The sequence below is a fragment of the Ptychodera flava genome, chromosome 15 (genome assembly GCF_041260155.1).
Source record: "Ptychodera flava strain L36383 chromosome 15, AS_Pfla_20210202, whole genome shotgun sequence".
In the NCBI taxonomy this organism is placed as follows: domain Eukaryota; kingdom Metazoa; phylum Hemichordata; class Enteropneusta; family Ptychoderidae; genus Ptychodera; species Ptychodera flava.
In genome coordinates this window covers 10,252,856-10,270,072 of record NC_091942.1, presented here as the reverse complement: position 1 = coordinate 10,270,072, position 17,217 = coordinate 10,252,856, and the positions used below count along the sequence as shown (strand labels likewise).

At 36.8% G+C, this 17,217-nt stretch overlaps 2 protein-coding genes across 3 annotated transcripts in view; one reads left to right on the top strand and one right to left on the bottom strand.

Annotated features, from left to right (window-relative positions):
- The window catches only part of LOC139151107 (B9 domain-containing protein 1-like), a 45,902-nt gene extending 37,703 nt beyond the window's left edge, over nucleotides 1-8,199 (bottom strand). The window contains exons 1-6 of the mRNA XM_070723657.1: nucleotides 8,056-8,199; nucleotides 7,104-7,175; nucleotides 5,871-5,982; nucleotides 5,127-5,223; nucleotides 4,212-4,274; nucleotides 2,517-2,584 (exon numbers count right to left, since the gene is read on the bottom strand). Coding sequence (XP_070579758.1) covers nucleotides 2,517-2,584; nucleotides 4,212-4,274; nucleotides 5,127-5,223; nucleotides 5,871-5,982; nucleotides 7,104-7,175; nucleotides 8,056-8,115 — 472 coding nt within the window. The 5' untranslated portion in view covers nucleotides 8,116-8,199. The remainder of the gene's footprint in view (nucleotides 1-2,516; nucleotides 2,585-4,211; nucleotides 4,275-5,126; nucleotides 5,224-5,870; nucleotides 5,983-7,103; nucleotides 7,176-8,055) is intronic.
- Nucleotides 8,200-8,225: 26 nt separating this feature from the next.
- LOC139151105 (NADPH:adrenodoxin oxidoreductase, mitochondrial-like) lies at nucleotides 8,226-16,350 on the top strand. Of its 2 annotated transcripts, XM_070723654.1 has the most exons (11): nucleotides 8,226-8,383; nucleotides 8,785-8,942; nucleotides 9,420-9,515; nucleotides 10,065-10,187; nucleotides 10,614-10,727; nucleotides 11,302-11,403; nucleotides 11,896-12,088; nucleotides 12,789-12,988; nucleotides 13,469-13,640; nucleotides 14,048-14,224; nucleotides 14,445-16,350. In XM_070723654.1, exons 1-11 carry the CDS (start codon nucleotides 8,341-8,343, stop codon nucleotides 14,573-14,575), a joined length of 1,509 nt encoding a protein of 502 aa, XP_070579755.1. In that variant the 5' UTR covers nucleotides 8,226-8,340; the 3' UTR covers nucleotides 14,576-16,350. The 2 variants fall into 2 exon arrangements, with proteins under 2 accessions (XP_070579755.1, XP_070579756.1); XM_070723655.1 differs by lacking the exon at nucleotides 10,065-10,187.
- The last annotated feature ends 867 nt before the right edge of the window (nucleotides 16,351-17,217 follow it).

The window sequence follows — 17,217 nt, the reverse complement described above, 5'->3', positions numbered from 1 at the left end:
ACACATGTGGAAAACACTTGCAAAATGTTGGCTTGTCCTTATCTGACCTTTCCACATCCATACTTTGGTGTGTACACTGTGGTCAATGAACATATACGGAAGTGAAAGTTTGACTCAAAATATGGTACCATGGAATATTTCAGTCTGACCCTGCATGGAACAACCCTAGACTTCAAAACCTAACTCTGTCATTTCAAGTCCGCTGTATACATATGCAAATCAGACAGCTGCTTATATATTAGTAATGGGGTTAAGCATAGACCCTAATGAGATAACACACAACTACAGACGGAAGCAATCAACGATGTTATTGATGTCTTCATGCATCACGGAAGGAATGGAAGGAATTTCTTTTGAAATGGAACAAAAATGATTTTATTCTACCGATTACAGTCTTAATATACACACATGCTTTCATCTGTTCACAGAACAGGACACTTGCAGTGTACATGTACTTAATAAAGTGTAGCAATCTGATCAAGTTGCGTACCACAAACCTGAAAAACATCCCCGTATCATGGGCAATAGCCCTGGTCTATCTGTCTCTGTCAAACACATCAATAGGCATTGTCACTGGGCAACGATGAAATTCTAAACAGACATTATTTCCATTGAAGTCAGGAAGGCTACATCATGGCAAAAACATTCATAATTTCACAATATAGAGAAGAGTCTGGTTTTTAATTAAGAACTGGCTGTTAATATTTTCCACACTCAAATAAAATTGCAATATTCTGGCCAGAAACAACAATGTAACATTCACTCAATTAAAGCATATAGGGAAACCAGCTAATGCTTTATATTTTAATTTCACAACCATTAGGCACTGCTCATATTTGTTTTCATGATAGAGTAAGGGAAATCCATTTTGAAACTGTCAGGATATAAAATTAATATCAATACTCACTGACAGGTTTATGGTAAAACATACATAAAGACTGTCCAAAAAAATCAAATTATTGCTTTTAATTTTCTGAAACAAGAGTTCGGCATGGCCTGTTTGCTTTATCTATTATGTGGCTCTTATTGTCAAATATACAACGCATCACACAGAAAGAGATACATGTATTGTGACAGGGAGTCTACAACACACATTTACAGTGTGGTTTACCATATGGTCTCATGTAATAATTTTTTGTGAACTCACCGCTGTTTTAGACCCATTTTCTACCTCACAGTCTCATTCTTATTCTTTGTAATGTTATAATTTCAAAACAGTTTCTCCGATCTCATCCCTTCCTCATTTTCATGTACTATTTCCTGTATTTCCTCTCCACCATCATCACTCCTGTCTCCTGTTTCTCTCTTTCCCTCCTCCTCCTAACACCATCTTTGCCTCAGACTCAGTAACATATGAATTCACTGAACAATGTTCCAATCAGTACTGTTCGCTTCACATTTATTCAAAATGATTCTTGATATTAATACAGTGGCTTGTGACCATACGTGTCATTGTTCCAAAACTGTTCTTGCATAATTTTTGAAAACTTTTTAATGTACCTATACACCAACTGGCAATTTCCAAACTGTTTTATACGCCATTGTACCAATCCCATGACAACAATTTCTTACTCGATTTTTTTTCCATTGCTGGTAATTCTCTCCCTGGCCTAGATTTGATATCTTTACCCCTTTGAGCGCATCAGACTTTGAGACAAACCCAATGACATGACAGGAAGTCCCTACCAAGATACATTAACGACACACTGAAACTAACGTTTGTCCTTTGCGTAATACACCATCCAAAATACCAATCCTTGATGGCAACGACACTAAAACATCAGCTTGATCAAGGGTTAACACAGACCTGAAAAACATCTTGATTGACAAGCACTGGTACCATAGATATACATGTGAGATCCTGGATCACGCTGATGAAATGATGATGAAACTGGGAGACAATCACAGTAGAATAGTAATGATACTTTCCTGATTGACTAATTTCCCTAATTCCTAAGACAGATACGCCACATGTAAATGACATTCAGAAAAGCACTGATTGTCCAAGGCTAAATCCCTTCTGATTGAAATAATTTATCCTAGTTTGTGGGTTATTTTTAGTTTATATATGATTTGCAATGCTTCAGTGATCAGAAAAAATGTAAAATGACTTTTTGAAGTCAAATTTTCTTTACCCTGAGATTTTAGGTCATGACAGTACTTATAAACAATTTTATCGAAAGTTGCTCATCTTACAAGTGGAGAAATTTTTACCAGTTGTCATGTGCGTGTATCTACCGGTATGCCATACTATTTCAATGTTTTTTATCCAGGAGACTAGTAAATTGTGAAAATACTTAAATCATGTAAGTAATCAGTGTGCATTACCTACTTAACTTCTGACAAAAGTGCAAAGCATACATTTCTGACTCTAGATCTCTAGCATTGGCCGATGACGGGGACGTGAGAAATGAATGCAAATTGTGAACAGGCCACAAGAGGGCGCACTTGTCCTCACAGCCCCACATGTGATATCACTTTTTCAAAGGTTTTTGCATTGAGACTTGACAACTTACCCTCTCTTCCTTCACCCCTGGCAACAGTGTTGTGATCTCTGTATTCTGGTCTTCTGCTCATCAGCCAACTAAATGGAATAAACCAAATCAACAACTTCATCAATCTACAGACCAATGCCAGTGCATGAGGAATAAACTCTATGCACAGAATTTCTAACCTAAACATTTATGCAAAACAATGTAATTACATGTACATAACAAAATGTTTTACCAACTATACTTTTAAGTCCCTTGTGCCTTTTTTCAGGGGGTGGGGGTATTAAGGATGTTAAGGAAGCATAACAACTTAAAATCTACCTGTGCAAGCATGATACTATTCTGGTAACTTAAAATTCAAATTTGCTGCAGTTCCAGTGATACTCTGAATGAAAGACAGTTGATCTGTACAGTGTAATACAAAATAGACTCCTTGTTGAAAGCTGCCAGTAAATTACCGGCTATGAGTTCTCTTGACCTATATCTACTGATCATCTCCAGAATGAAATTCAGTTATCTAGGGATGTCATTCAACAAACCAAGTCAATTATCTAGGGGTGAAGTTACACAAACCCTGGCAGTATCTGGGGATGTAATTAAACAAACAAGTTTGCTGATAATAGAAGGCCAATTACTACCTTGTTGGATTTGATGATATCATTTACACTGAGATCTCTGCAGTTGATTAAACTGAAGACTAGACAAATGATGACTGGGACATCATAATACTTGGCAGGTACAGAATTTTAATGAAGCATATATGTTGGGTGTTAACTGATGTTGTGAAGACTGCAATGAATTTGTACTGTAACGCTATGAAGGCAGTGATGGCTTGACATATGCAAAACATTGTCCTAATGGACGTCCTTCCCATTTAACTAAGCGTTCCTCACACACCTATGTATTGTTCTGTAGTATTGCCCTTTCTACTGTCGGAGAGAAACATGTACAGTCAACTATTTGGGGAATTCTTTGAGAAAAATATGCAGCAAGGTCTCTAGGTTGACCAGACGAAAGCTATTTCTGTAACTAATGAGACCGTCATGGTAATTGTCGTCATGGCGATGAAGAATGACACTGCAGTTGTTGCCATGGTTACCAAGATCAAGGAAGACAGTAACTGTAACTGTAATTATTCTGGTCAAGGTTGTGGTTGTAATGACATCTGACATTTACAAACACACTGCACAACCAATCATGAACTGGTTAGCAATGACCTTCGCTGGGAAACAAGTTCAAGACAACACAGACTGAGAAAATATGTGTGGTAGCTCATATAAATCATCTTAATATATCTTATGCATGAAATTTCTAGAATCTTAAAACTATGCATCTCAATGATCAACACATTACAGAATTACAGTATCATGTAAAGAAAAACTTTCTATGGTCGATGAATTAAAGATTCAAATCCAAGAATTCAAGATCCAGAATAAAAAATACTACTGAATTTAGAATACTCTTTATATTTGATAAGCACAGTTAGATTATTACTCCATACATTCCCTACAGGCCATTCTGATTCTATCCAGAGACCCTAGTTTCAAAGGTGTATCCTTGATGTTGATGATGCATGTACTGTATGCAGCGCCACCAATGCATACCTATCACAAACTTTTGTTTTTTCCCTTGACTTTCTGTGTTGTCCAAGATCTTTAATCTCTTGAGTTGTTTTGCCAACTGTGGAACAGTATAGAGGTACAAAACAGAAACCCTTACCTTGTAAACTTCTGGAAGTGTGATGATGATTCTGGAACATACAATGGTATAATTCTGACATGCCTGTGAGAAAGACGCATAGATTGACATAAAGTTAGAAGATGCCAGTGCAGAGGCCATGGGGAACTGCATTTCCTTTGAACACTTATGATATGTCACATACCATATGTTTTGTTTTTAATTCTACACTGATATAAGTGAAGAATTTCAGTTAGACACAGATACAAATGCCTGAGTCTTGTTGTATAATTTTTCCATGAAACTTACAATATCTCTCATAAAATACCGTCTTCTTACAAATTCTTAACAACTTCCTTGCTGGTCACTTGACTAAGGTTACAATCGCCATTAACTTTCAAAAAACTTTGAAAGACCTTGTTCCCGTATACTCTCCTGATTTGAAACTTTAAGGTGCTTTGTAAATTCCATCTCTACATGGGGAGGGTCCATTCTAAATGGCTACAATGGCTATGTGTATTTTCTCCCAACCTAATTGCCCTTGAAGAGTTTTGCACACCACCTTTGTCTGGCTTCAGTGAAAATTTGTAAATGGCACAGAACACGTGTACAGCAGTTCAGTGAATACGGAAAGTAATATTTTATTGGTCTAAAGTAACTCAATACTACTACCTTACCAGTTTTGTATCATAATTTGTTTGGAAGATTCAAATTTCTTTAGCACAACACTGAAATATGTTTACCATGCCGGTAGTTTCTGCATACTTGAAGCATACAGCTTTCACTCCATTTTGCCTATTTATGGGTCTACCCACCCTAGTAACAACAATAGGATGGTACTGTATAATCTGGTGGTGAAATAATGTCCCTCAAAAGATATCATTATTGGGGCTGTGAAAGTTGGCTTTTTAGACTGTGTAAATCATATTAGAGAAAAAACCAAGTATTCAGCCATACCTTCCCGGTGAAATTGGAACATGAACAGCGCCATAACCCCTGACAACTGCAGTACCATAAACATCCTGACCATGTACATTGACCACTACCTGTGGCCCTGAAATGAAATCAAAATTGTGTGGAAGAATACACTCTTTTAAAGTTATCTGGTTAGGGAACTGACAGTATTACTCTCTGTTGTCAGTATAAGTTTTTGAAAAAGTGATGAGAGAGGGCGCTCTTGATTTAAAAAATATGGGCTAAAATCTCAGGAAAGTCACTCAAAGTTGTGTAAAAATGTATGCAATGACAGAAATTCTGAACAATCACAGGAAAAACAACAGAATAGAAAACTTGAATATGGACACTAAAACAGCCATTGAAACTAAGCAAAATGCGCTTATTCAATTTCTTGCACATTCATCCAGTCATTGCATGCCATTTTTATTTGAGAACAGCAATGTCTTTTTGCATGAAGGCTAGGCAGATTTCAAGTATTACTGTAGATGCTCACAAAAAGAATTGTAATTTCCAAGAACTCTAAAGACCTTTATCACACATTTTCATTGAAAGAGTCTGAATGAACTCCTACATATGTAGGATTTACGGGCAAAAATGTCCTGCTTTAATAAGTGTAGCTTCAATAAATACAAGCAGAAGATGCATTCAAAAGGCTGCTTGGGTTTTTAATATCTGCCACAAGGAATGATGAAAGAACACAGTGTCTGTGAAGGCTTACAATGGCATAGTTAACTGCATACTTACATCCATAGGGATTTGTACTTTTGAAAGTAACATCGAGAGGAAAGTTCCATACATAGCGTCCCAGGTCATCTTTGCTTTTCCTGCTTGTTTGTGATGTGCCTTCTTCAAGACCCTGAAGGAAATCAAAGCAACCACGTTTTTATTGACATCTGTCTCAGTGTCTGGCAGCGTGTGTGTATTTGCAATTGTATGCATCAATGCATTCATCAACTGTAAGATCAAAATTTTGCTGTTTGAGCAGATCATTCAACATATGAGAATCTGCAGCCTGTATCTGCTGTCAATTCACATGATTACACTTGTGAGCAAAGGAAACTCAGACACGATAAAGAGGCAGTCATCATCCGATGTCAACATAAATTCATCAGCTTACAAATCTTAACAATATCACTGGTTTATACGATAAACAGATTTTTACAAGAGATTCACCATAAAAGTGATATCCATACCATTAATATTACAGTAAGTTGAGTGAAAGGAACACTGTGCTTTTTTTAAATATTTATTCAAATTTTGCTGACATTTAATCACATTTCATGTTTGAGTGCACCTTTCCTTTGATGGCAAAGCTTCATACAGTATTCACTACAACATTTCCATTCTTCAAATATTCAACAAAGAATCTGGTACAATAAGGTACTTTTTACAGTAAAATGTGAGATGGATTACTATTCATTAATGCAGTTTATATCAACGAGCTGTGTTTCAATATCAAATTTTACACTAATATTTTTTATCGCTGTGGAATATTTGTGCATATTTCATTGTATATGTGAAATACCAAGTATTAGCCTCGCAAACAAAATGCATCATTTCATGTACAGCATGTAATGTCATTGTTGACAAATGAATTATAGTCCAAAATTGAAAAATCATTTATCAACAGTAACACTCAACAATACACACATCTTGTATTGAATATTCAGCCTTTAAAGATGAATGTGAGGGTCAAACAAGAAAACTGATTATAAAAACAGAACAAAAATAATGGAAAATATATCAAAAGTTACAGATAATTGAGTTTTACCCTCTGGGGTCTCCACTAGTCACAATATCACAGGGATATTCATAAGTCAGATGCACTCGAAATTTCTAAATCTCAGACATAATTTCACCTCCATAACTTTTGGTTGGATATGTCTGAAAACTTGTGAACTGCATAGCAAATAATTAACAAGAACAATGATGTGAATTAAGGAAACATAACTTCACATGAGAACATTGTGTACTTACAGCGGTCATAACCCAGTCTGGGCCATACACATAGTTGAACTTGACGTACAGGTCATCGTCAAAACCGGGGAACTGGGATGAAAATGAGGCAGAAAGAAAGTTAAATACCCACACACATCAACATAATCATAGGTACTCTTTTTGGACAAACTTTTTTGAGACATTATTTGAAAAAATTGAAACACTGTAAATGTTTTGCTGAATTTAAAGTGGAGATTCAAGCGTTCAATTTTACCTGAGATGTATTAATTTTGGAGCCTATTTGTTGTATTTCATTCCAGCAATAAGCCATGGTTACTTTTTTCCAGTAACTATGCCAAAGCTGATTTTTAATAAAAAAGCTCATACATCAAGTGCACACTTTGAACGTTATTTCATATCATTGATCATGATGATACCGACAGTCAAAACATAATTATCACAGCATTCATGTAACTGGTGTATATACATAACGTTATTGATCTCTGCGTATCAAGTAGTTGATAGTACATTATATGGCATGCCTTTGCAACACAACCGGATGCGACGCTTTACACTTGCTCACTGAAGTTCTACCTAAACGTATCGTCACACTATCTTCTTCAAATCGCACAATTTCAAAACACAAAGTGCACTGATACAGTGATAGATACCCGGGATAGATATTCCCTGCAAACATGGACAGCGTGATTTTGATAAGGATGCCTAAGATCGATAGGCCAACAGTGTGGATCTATTGTTTCAATGTCAGCGATTGGCATTCATAAACGCAGTTCCATGAGAACTGCAACTGCAAGCCTCAAGACATACAAGACGAAAGTGCAGTCTGCAATGAAGGAGCGAGAATATCAAACCAAGTTCGTTCGGTCTGGGGAGCCCATACGGATAAGCTAGCAACTCTGACTGCAGAATTCGGTTACTATATCTGAAATATTATCAATTACTCAAACAAAACAGAAATAAAATGACTTACGTCCCCAGTTTCGATCTGACCGTTCATCATCACTAAGAATACAGTCGAGCCGGACGCCATTTTGCGAGCTGACAAATATTTCCCGTCGACCACTGTGTCATAACAACTGCTTGACCAATCAGATAGCTTCGTTGTAGGAAAACGTACACGAACTTACGAATGGATGGCCTTGTGACCTTTGAACCTTTGCAGCCGACGAAGTGAAGAACGAAGAACATCATCGGCTGAAAAAAGTCATAACACTTTACGTGTCTGCGTCAAAATCTCAAATATTCTACGTCGCAGATGGCATCGACCGCCTGCGCTAGGTGTCGCAACCTTCTTACAAGTAGGTACATGAGATAGTCGTAGGAATATGTAACATACAACGGCGTACGTACCGTCTCCCACTCAGTCGCATGCTTATACCTTACTGTCTGTGAAGTGCACGGTGTAATACCAAAAACTGTAAGTGGTGTATAAAATGACATCTGGCGAGAACCACATCGCATTAGTACAGTGCTTTACATGTTTTGTAGTATTAAAGTGGTCCCACTGCGATGACGTCATAGATATGCAAGTACAAAATCATACTTTAATCATACTGGTGTATACCATGGCAGGAGAAAATGGCGGTATTCCATTGATATTTTGAGTCATAACAATACAGGAATATCAGGAATGAGACTAAAGTTCACATGAAAGAGCTATGTTTGAATTAATCGTCCTCTTTGCATTCTTGAACCGCAGGGAGGCTGTTCAAGTCAGAAATGTTAATGATGCCTACTGCCGTCCACACAAAATTACCCATGATCAGCAGGTTGCTATCTACAGTCACTGCAATACCTCATGTGTGTATAGTTGGGAGTGGGCCGGCAGGATTTTATACAGCTCAACAAATACTCAAGGTAAGATGAGACCAACGTCTGTGCACAGTGTCTCTTTCTCACCCGTCCATGCAACCCGTAGCTCAAAGTCTTGTGACCTTTCAACCCTGTCATTCATACTATAGAATGGTTGACATTAGAATTTTTTGTTATGTTAGAATGGACCTCCGCAGAATTATTGGTGAAATTACGGCTTTTACATCACATAGTTCAGTTTTCATTTATGGAGTTTTTTCCCCATTTTTTCAATCTCTAATTCTTCAGATACAGATATTATTTGTTCACTTCGCAGAATGGAAATGTCAACTTGTTCTATTCTGCATTTGCTCATAAATCAAACAAGAGATGTTCCATCATTCACTTTAAAATTGCCATAAATTTAAATGTACTTTGCTGAATGTTTATAGTAATCTTTCAAGCAAGAGTATACAATGATTATATTAAATACAGTAAAAATACATAGTATATAGTCTATTTGCTTTTTCATGTGTATGACAGAGTCACAAACAAGCACGGGTGGATATGGTTGAGAAGTTACCAGTTCCCTTTGGATTGGTCAGATTTGGTGTTGCACCTGACCATCCTGAAGTCAAGGTAATTCACATTTAACCCTTTGAACCCTGCTCGGACATAAATGTCTGATGACGTCATAGAGTACCAGGGGGTCAGGGTGCAAAGGGTTAATGTAATAGTATGTGTAGTAAGGACCAAACACATTCCCACATTCTTAGTAAGTTGTATATAAGTATATTGGCCATGCACAGTGTCAATGCTCCATTTTTCTTGGTATCCACGAAAGATAAAGCATACAATAAATGTTGGCCCAGTGTTCAACAGAGATGTGAAAAACAGGGGGATAATATTTACATAACAATGCATAATTTACATATTCTATTGTTGTGAAAATACATTCCTTTGTGTTCCATTAACATATGAATAGAATACTCCAAAACAGAGGGGTGGCCCACCCCTCTCATCCCCTTTTGGAGACTCCTGTGGCCACTTAATATTTACACCATGTTTCCTTGTCACAGCCTTGAATCATTTCCACTTGTGAGCAGTAGAGGAAATAATGCAGTGACATTGCCACTGTGTAACTATGTTTGATATGAAATAAGTCTGTCATTATTTCCCTATTCACAGAATTGTATAAACCAATTTACAACTACAGCAGAGAATGAGAGGTTTTCATTCATCGGTAATGTGACTATCGGTACAGATATCAGTATTGCTGACTTGAAAGAAGCGTATGATGCAGTGGTCTTGGTAAGATTGTAGTCTCTGGTATCAATGCCATGCTAGATGAAATGTACATAATGCCACACGGAGCGCCAACTTTCCTGTCTTCCAAATGATGTCAGCATCAGTACATGAACTCAGTTCAGTTCATCATACATTATTTATTCAACTCTGAGCAATGAAATGCCAAATACTGTAGACAAAATTCTACAATAAAATGAAGGTGAGATAAATGGATGCATTTTACTTGTGATGGCAAACCAGTCAATTCTACTTGAGATGATACAATTACTCTCATTGATTTAAAAAAATCCTCTTCAGGCAATCCATTTAGGCCATACCTGTAATAATTTGACTGGACAACAGTTCAGATGTGATGGAGCCTCTTTGATTTTTACGTACTACAAAAATGATTTACAAGTATAATTTTATTTATTTTTGGTGGTTTGATAGAGTTATGGAGCTGAGGATGACAGAGTGTTGGGTATTGGTGGTGAGTCTCTCCATGGTGTGTACTCCGCAAGGTCCTTTGTCGGTTGGTATAACGGCCTGCCTGAAGACAGAAGGGTGAGTGAATAAAGTCTATGATTAATTCTTCAAGGATGTAGAAAATTTTGTCACAGCATGAAAAATAGTGGTGATGGTCAAGAGTGACTGTGAAGTGATTGTTAGGTATAGGGTGGGCAAGGGGTTCCACCTTCCCTCAGTGTGGCTTAAATTTCTATTGTCTTATCCATTCATTTGAAAAAAATCAGTATCTTTCGTTTGACAAAGCAGGTGCAACTAGTCTCCCTACGTTGTTACTCATAGTATTTTCATACCGAGGTGCAATTGAAAATATCTACCCATGAATATTCCAAAAATGTGACTCATTGATAGGGATTTTCTTGACAAATTTGGGGAGTTTTACCATTATTCTACTGCTTGTGAAGGTTTTCCTGAAGCATTGAGACATTTCCTTCATTATTGACCCATACTTTCATGTAGTGTCTGTGGATGAAAAGTAACCCATATTTAGGGTTTTTTCCTTAAAAGTGACCAATTCTAGCAGCACATGCCAGTAAAACTTTCTGTAGGAGTACCTCTCCCAAAGTAACTACATTTACTCTGTTGTTGTTGTTGTTGATATTTTTTTTTTTAGTTAAACCCCGATTTAAGTTCTGACACAGCTGTGGTTATTGGACATGGTAACGTTGCATTGGATGTGGCTAGGATTCTGTTGACACCAGTTGACATTCTTCAAGTAAGATATACAAAACAGATTTTTTAAAAAGCTAGTTTGACTCCTGAAGCAACTTCACCTACTTTTGTTCATGCTTCTTTGTCAAAAGAACTGCTAAAAATTTATTTGTTTCCAAAAGAAAACAGTTTGCTACAGTTGTATATGCTGTAAAATTGAAACCTGTTTCAGTCAGCTTTACCTACTTTACCTTTACGATACTTTACCTTTTATTTTTTCTCTGTAATAAGGAAACATAATGGTGTACTTCAACATTTCTGCGTGACATTACTTTATCCATTTTTATCACCAGATGATCAAATTAATATCAACCTGATTGTTTTCTATGCCAAAAAATTTGGTGTAAAAAGGTAAACGCAGTGACTATCAAAATCTGTGTGTTTGGTGTCAGATTGATTTCTGCATTGACTGAGATTGTATGGTCAACTGAGCATGGGATAGCAATCGTCACATACCAACTGTTTTGTATTTCTATCGTTTACCAATTTCTGACAGAAAACTGACATTACCCAGCATGCTATTGAAGCCCTGAAGGAAAGCAGAGTGAAGACCGTGTACGTAGTCGGCAGAAGGGGACCACTGCAGGTAGCATTTACAATCAAAGAACTCCGAGAGATGACAAAACTGCCAGGCTGTAAATCAGTGTTTGATACTAAAGACTTTGAAGGTCTATCAGAGCTGGTACCAAGTGAGTTGCCAATTTAGAAAGTTTTGATCCAACTTCTCTCTGCTAAGCAGCTGCTCTTAAGGAAGAGAAACCTAAAAATGATCAGCGCCCTCACATCCTGGCTGCTATGTAATCATTTCTTTCTTTGAAAGATGGTTGGTAGATGTCATATGTGGAAATATCCTTTGATTAATATCTGAATACAGCATCTTAGCAAAAAATCTAGTTTATGTAAATATTTGTCTTCTGAAACCTATATGTTTTAAATGTTAGTTGTTTGATAATAACTGTGTTAAATTAACTCACTTGTAAGTGAAATGTACTTCAATGGATCTTTGTGAAAACATTGTAAGGTGCTACAGGTCCCATTGTTTTTGTTGCAATATTGTCAAAAGGCCAAGAAAGGCAAAATGCTAGAATTGAATCCACATAAAAATTTATGACTTTGCCATACATTGTTATCATAGACAGTGAAGTGTGAAATGGTGAAACATTTGTGAAAGATGTGGAAATCATTGGCACAGAACCAGCTAGATAGATGGAAAATAATATTTCCCGCCAGAGAAACAGTCCCACCATTGAAAACCATAGTTTTTCCTCAAGTTCTGTCATTGAAAACAGTGGACGCCTCACTGAAAATAGGATACACACAGCCCCAAACCCAGGCCCCAACAATGGTACATGTAGTCCCCACTTTTGATCATGTGACTTTGTCAATCAGCTCTTCCAAGGCCGAGGAAAAGACTCACAGAACTGATGATCAAGACAGCAGATGGACAAACAGCCAGTCAGCAAACACAGGGACAGGAATCACCCAACAAAGAATGGAGACTCAAGTTTCTGAGAAGTCCCATTGAAATTGTGCCTTCAGAAGATGGCAAGAGAGTGGCTGGGATTAGACTAGAAGTCAATGAATTAAAGGTCAGTGTCATGTGTTTACATGGAGCAAGGTTTTCACTTTTGAAGGACAATTCTATTTGTTAGCTTTACGTAGCAATTAATATTTAACATAGGATTCCTTACTTTTATTGGAAAATATGATTATACAACTGATGAATATAGCTTTATCAGTTATTGTTACTCCTGATACTGTCTGAAGAATAAGAGCAAATGCCTTTAACTCTGAACGTTTTTGTTCTAAAAATACCAAACCTTTCAAAATCAGAACACACTTTTTCCTACTTGATGTTTCAGAAATTGAAGAGAAGCATGTATAGGTTGTTTTCCAAAAGAGCCAACAATTCTGAAAAGTCATAAGAGTTTGATAGATATTTTGAGTCCTGAGGTATCGGTAAATTTATCTTTCTTAGCCAGTACAGCCTGTAAGCTTCGCATAAAACCAGGTGTTTGTTCACAGGAAAGGTTATTCTTAACTTGATCACTTTCCATCTTGGATGACAGGAATCAGAGGGTAGAGTACAAGCCCTGCCAACTGGTGAAGAAGAAATCCTCCAATGTGGGTTGATACTCAGAAGTATTGGATATAAGAGTCTGCCGATAGATGATTCAGTTCCCTTTGATGCAAAGAATGGAGTTATACCAAACACTGCAGGCAGGGTTAGTCACCTCAAAGGTAAGGTTCATCACAAAGAACACAGTGTGGGGTTTGAGGTTTGTCAGAGTGCCAATCATTACATTGACCTCTCTACCGGTACATGGTTTATCTTGTGAGAAAATGTTGCCGTGGTTTGTTTTGTGGCAACAACCAACTCAAGTGCTTTTCATCAAACCAAAATGTGATTTCTAAACCATCGGAGATGCAAATTGTGAATGGTTGTATGAGCTATAGAGGTAATTAACAGATTAAAAATTGTAAGGCAGAGTCATACAATCAGACAAATATAACTCATGTAATTTGAAAACTGACTTTTGTGAGGAAAATATCGTATAGACCAGAGTGATGTGGATCTGTTTTTCACTGATACTTGATATAACCGGTTTGATCGGCCATGTGTGACAAGAACTTTTTCAACTCTCAAGGCTTTTACTGTAGTGGCTGGGTTCGTAGAGGTCCCACTGGAGTTATACTGAGCACCATGACCGATGGTTTTGAGACGGGGAAGTCAGTCGTACAGGACATTGAGAGTGGTGAGTTGGATATCAAAAGCACTGTGGATAAAGGCCGGGACAAGCTTCTAGACATCATCGAGAAAAAAGGTAACTAAAAAATTTTGGACACTTTTACATTTGTTATTATGGATAAAGAAGAAATTGTTAGTGAGGATGATATGAGGTTAGCATACACAATATGTTTCAATGAGAAGGTTGAAAAGGATCACACTGCCAACAGGTTTGATATGAAGAAAAAAGCCTTTCACTTGAATTTATGCCATCACAGTCTACAAGGTGTGCTTCTTTTGTTTTTTTTACGTGACAGGTCTTGTCCCTGTAACGTTTGATGACTGGAAAAGGATAGATGACCTGGAGAAAACAAGGGGAGAATCAATAGGAAAACCCAGGGAGAAGTTTCTGACAGTGGCTGAAATGCTGGAAGCTGCATTCGATTGAGGAATTTTTTCATCTTCAAATCATGAGAAAGTTCCCTGCAATCCGAGATATCTCCAGAACGATGTCCTGGAAAGCTTGATGATAGTACTAAGGAGATCTCATCCCGCAACATGCATCCAGAGAGTCGTTTTCTTGCACAGAACAGTTGATTCTGTCATTGGCTTTATTGTCATACTGACCTCAGGAACATCTTGTCATAATTGACGTGTACAATTGTCGATAAATAATGTCCATCTCGCAGATGCGATTCTGCATTTGTCAAAGATTTCAATGCTGGTCATAGTTGTAACCATTCATAACTCAAAATGACCCTGCTGTTTTGTACATAGAATTTTAACATAAACAATCTACTTTACTACTGAAATATGTTACTGACATCGCTACATCATATCAGTCAATTTTTTTCAACCCATAACCATGTCACATGTTGTGCATATTAATTAAAAGTGAGCTGTACTTTCAGTGAAAGGAATGTTTGATATGAAATTTCCAGCAACCAGATACTACCTGACATATACTTTCACCCTCCAGGCAGTGTTGAATTGTCTGTCCTCTATGGAACTGCCATGTAAATGAATTCTGTCCCTCATTAATATCACGTTGGTGGCTCCCTACAAAATGCAAGTGCACCTCCAACACTGTGTAGTGCTATTGATATTTCATGACACAACATGACTGAAATGCCTCTCTTGTAATATATTGGTACGTGCAAGAGCTAAAGTCAACTTAGTTGATAGTTTTTTATTTTGCCCAAAGGCTTACATGTATACAAGATGCCTTTCATGTCTCTTTGTGAAGCACATCATATGGTTTGCAATTCAGGATAGAGCCAAATGCTGCCTACAGAAAAGACCCAATACTCCAACTGGTCCTTGTGACATCATTCTTGTATAATCTTTGGTACTTATAGTCAGTGCTTGGTTCACTTTGTAAATATGAACTCTACAAGATATTATGAATATTCATAAGTAGCATATTACACCATTACACATATGATTGTTTATTCAGCAACGTCACAAGATAACCACACGGAATAGATTTGAAAGCAAAGAATTATTCCTTCAAGTTCAATCACATGGATGTTTTGAATGTGCAACAGTAACCAGAACCAATCTACACATTGAAGAATCTCCCATTATCATATGCCCCTCTGAATGCTCAGTATTCAGCTGAGGAGATGGCCACAACAAGGTCAATTACTGTCCAACCTTGACTTTGAATATATCAAAACATTCTGAGAATGAGGGTAGAGGTTGAATTTTCATCTGTATTATGACCTCTGAACTTTTGCTCAACCATGCAGCAAAGCCAGTGCCAAGTGACACATGCTTGAAATCAGTTTTAAAGGAAGGATTTTAAAAGTTCTATAGTTATTGAACCAGCCAGGCATTGTTAGATGTAATGCCTGGCTGTAAAAATAACTGCTGTAACTTTAATCTGTCCTACTCAAATTATTTTTCACTTGAAAAGGTTCTGGAAAATAGAGGCAAGAAAGTACAGGGTTATCCTTACTTTGACAGATCTAGGAGTATGATCAGTGTGTCCTCTAAGCCAATTTCACATGCTACTAACTCGGTAGTTTCTCTCTGACTCAAGAAAACCTCAGACTCAGTTCATGTATAAGTACAAGACTGACTCAAGGAAATTTTGAAGAAATCCCCAAACTGACTCAAAGAGCATGGAAATCACTCATGTGTGTATTTTTAACATTGATGTAGACTGTCAGAATAGTGAACAATATAGAGATTCTGATTAAACATAATCTTCTATTTGAATGTAAATTGTCTGAGTTGTTTTAATACTGAAGAGAAAATTTGTCATCAGACATCTCACCCTTGTATGAAAACCAACCAAATTTTTTCCATATAGTTATCACAGATAATGACATAGTAACTCCAAAATTATCTGTTTTTTTATTGTCAATCATTCAGAATTAATTCGAGCATTGCACAAACAAAATATGTCATACTTTTTAAGGTACATCAATGCAAAGGCGTTAGGGTTGCCCATTGTTATATAGGCAAGAAACAGGGTTCAACCACCCTACTCTACACTGAATATGCTGTGTGCCTGTTAATCGGAATCGTTAGTAACTCATTACCCTTCTTTGTGAAAAATTTATTCCAACAAAAATTACAAATAAAATAAAATTTACATAACTGTGAATGTGTTGAGCAAAACGAACAAATTACAAAGCAAATGGTTTGAAAAAGTAATTTAACTAGGAAGAGGAGAAAGAAAAATATCAATAAAATCATGTCACCATATAAATGCATTCAGGACGCATAATTCTTCCAGTCTTACAAGGTTTAAAAACTTCCTGATAAAATCCTCAGCTTTGTTCATAATCTTATAAGCCAAATACAATATATTCATCCGTGAAAAATGATGGCATTTGAGTTGCATAAGATAGGATTGGAGGGAAACTTTGATCCGGGTATCCCATCAAGAGTAGCTGAATTTCTTATTATCCAAATTGTGTATTATATGGAAGTAGTACAGTATATAATGTCTGATGCTGCATCGTTATCGTTTTCAATTCCTGCAATTGCTAACCTTTTGATAATGGTATTGTTAACAATATCGTGTTTTCTGACAAAGAAAGAAATACATTTCTGCCAGGTTTCTGTTAAATGTTTACA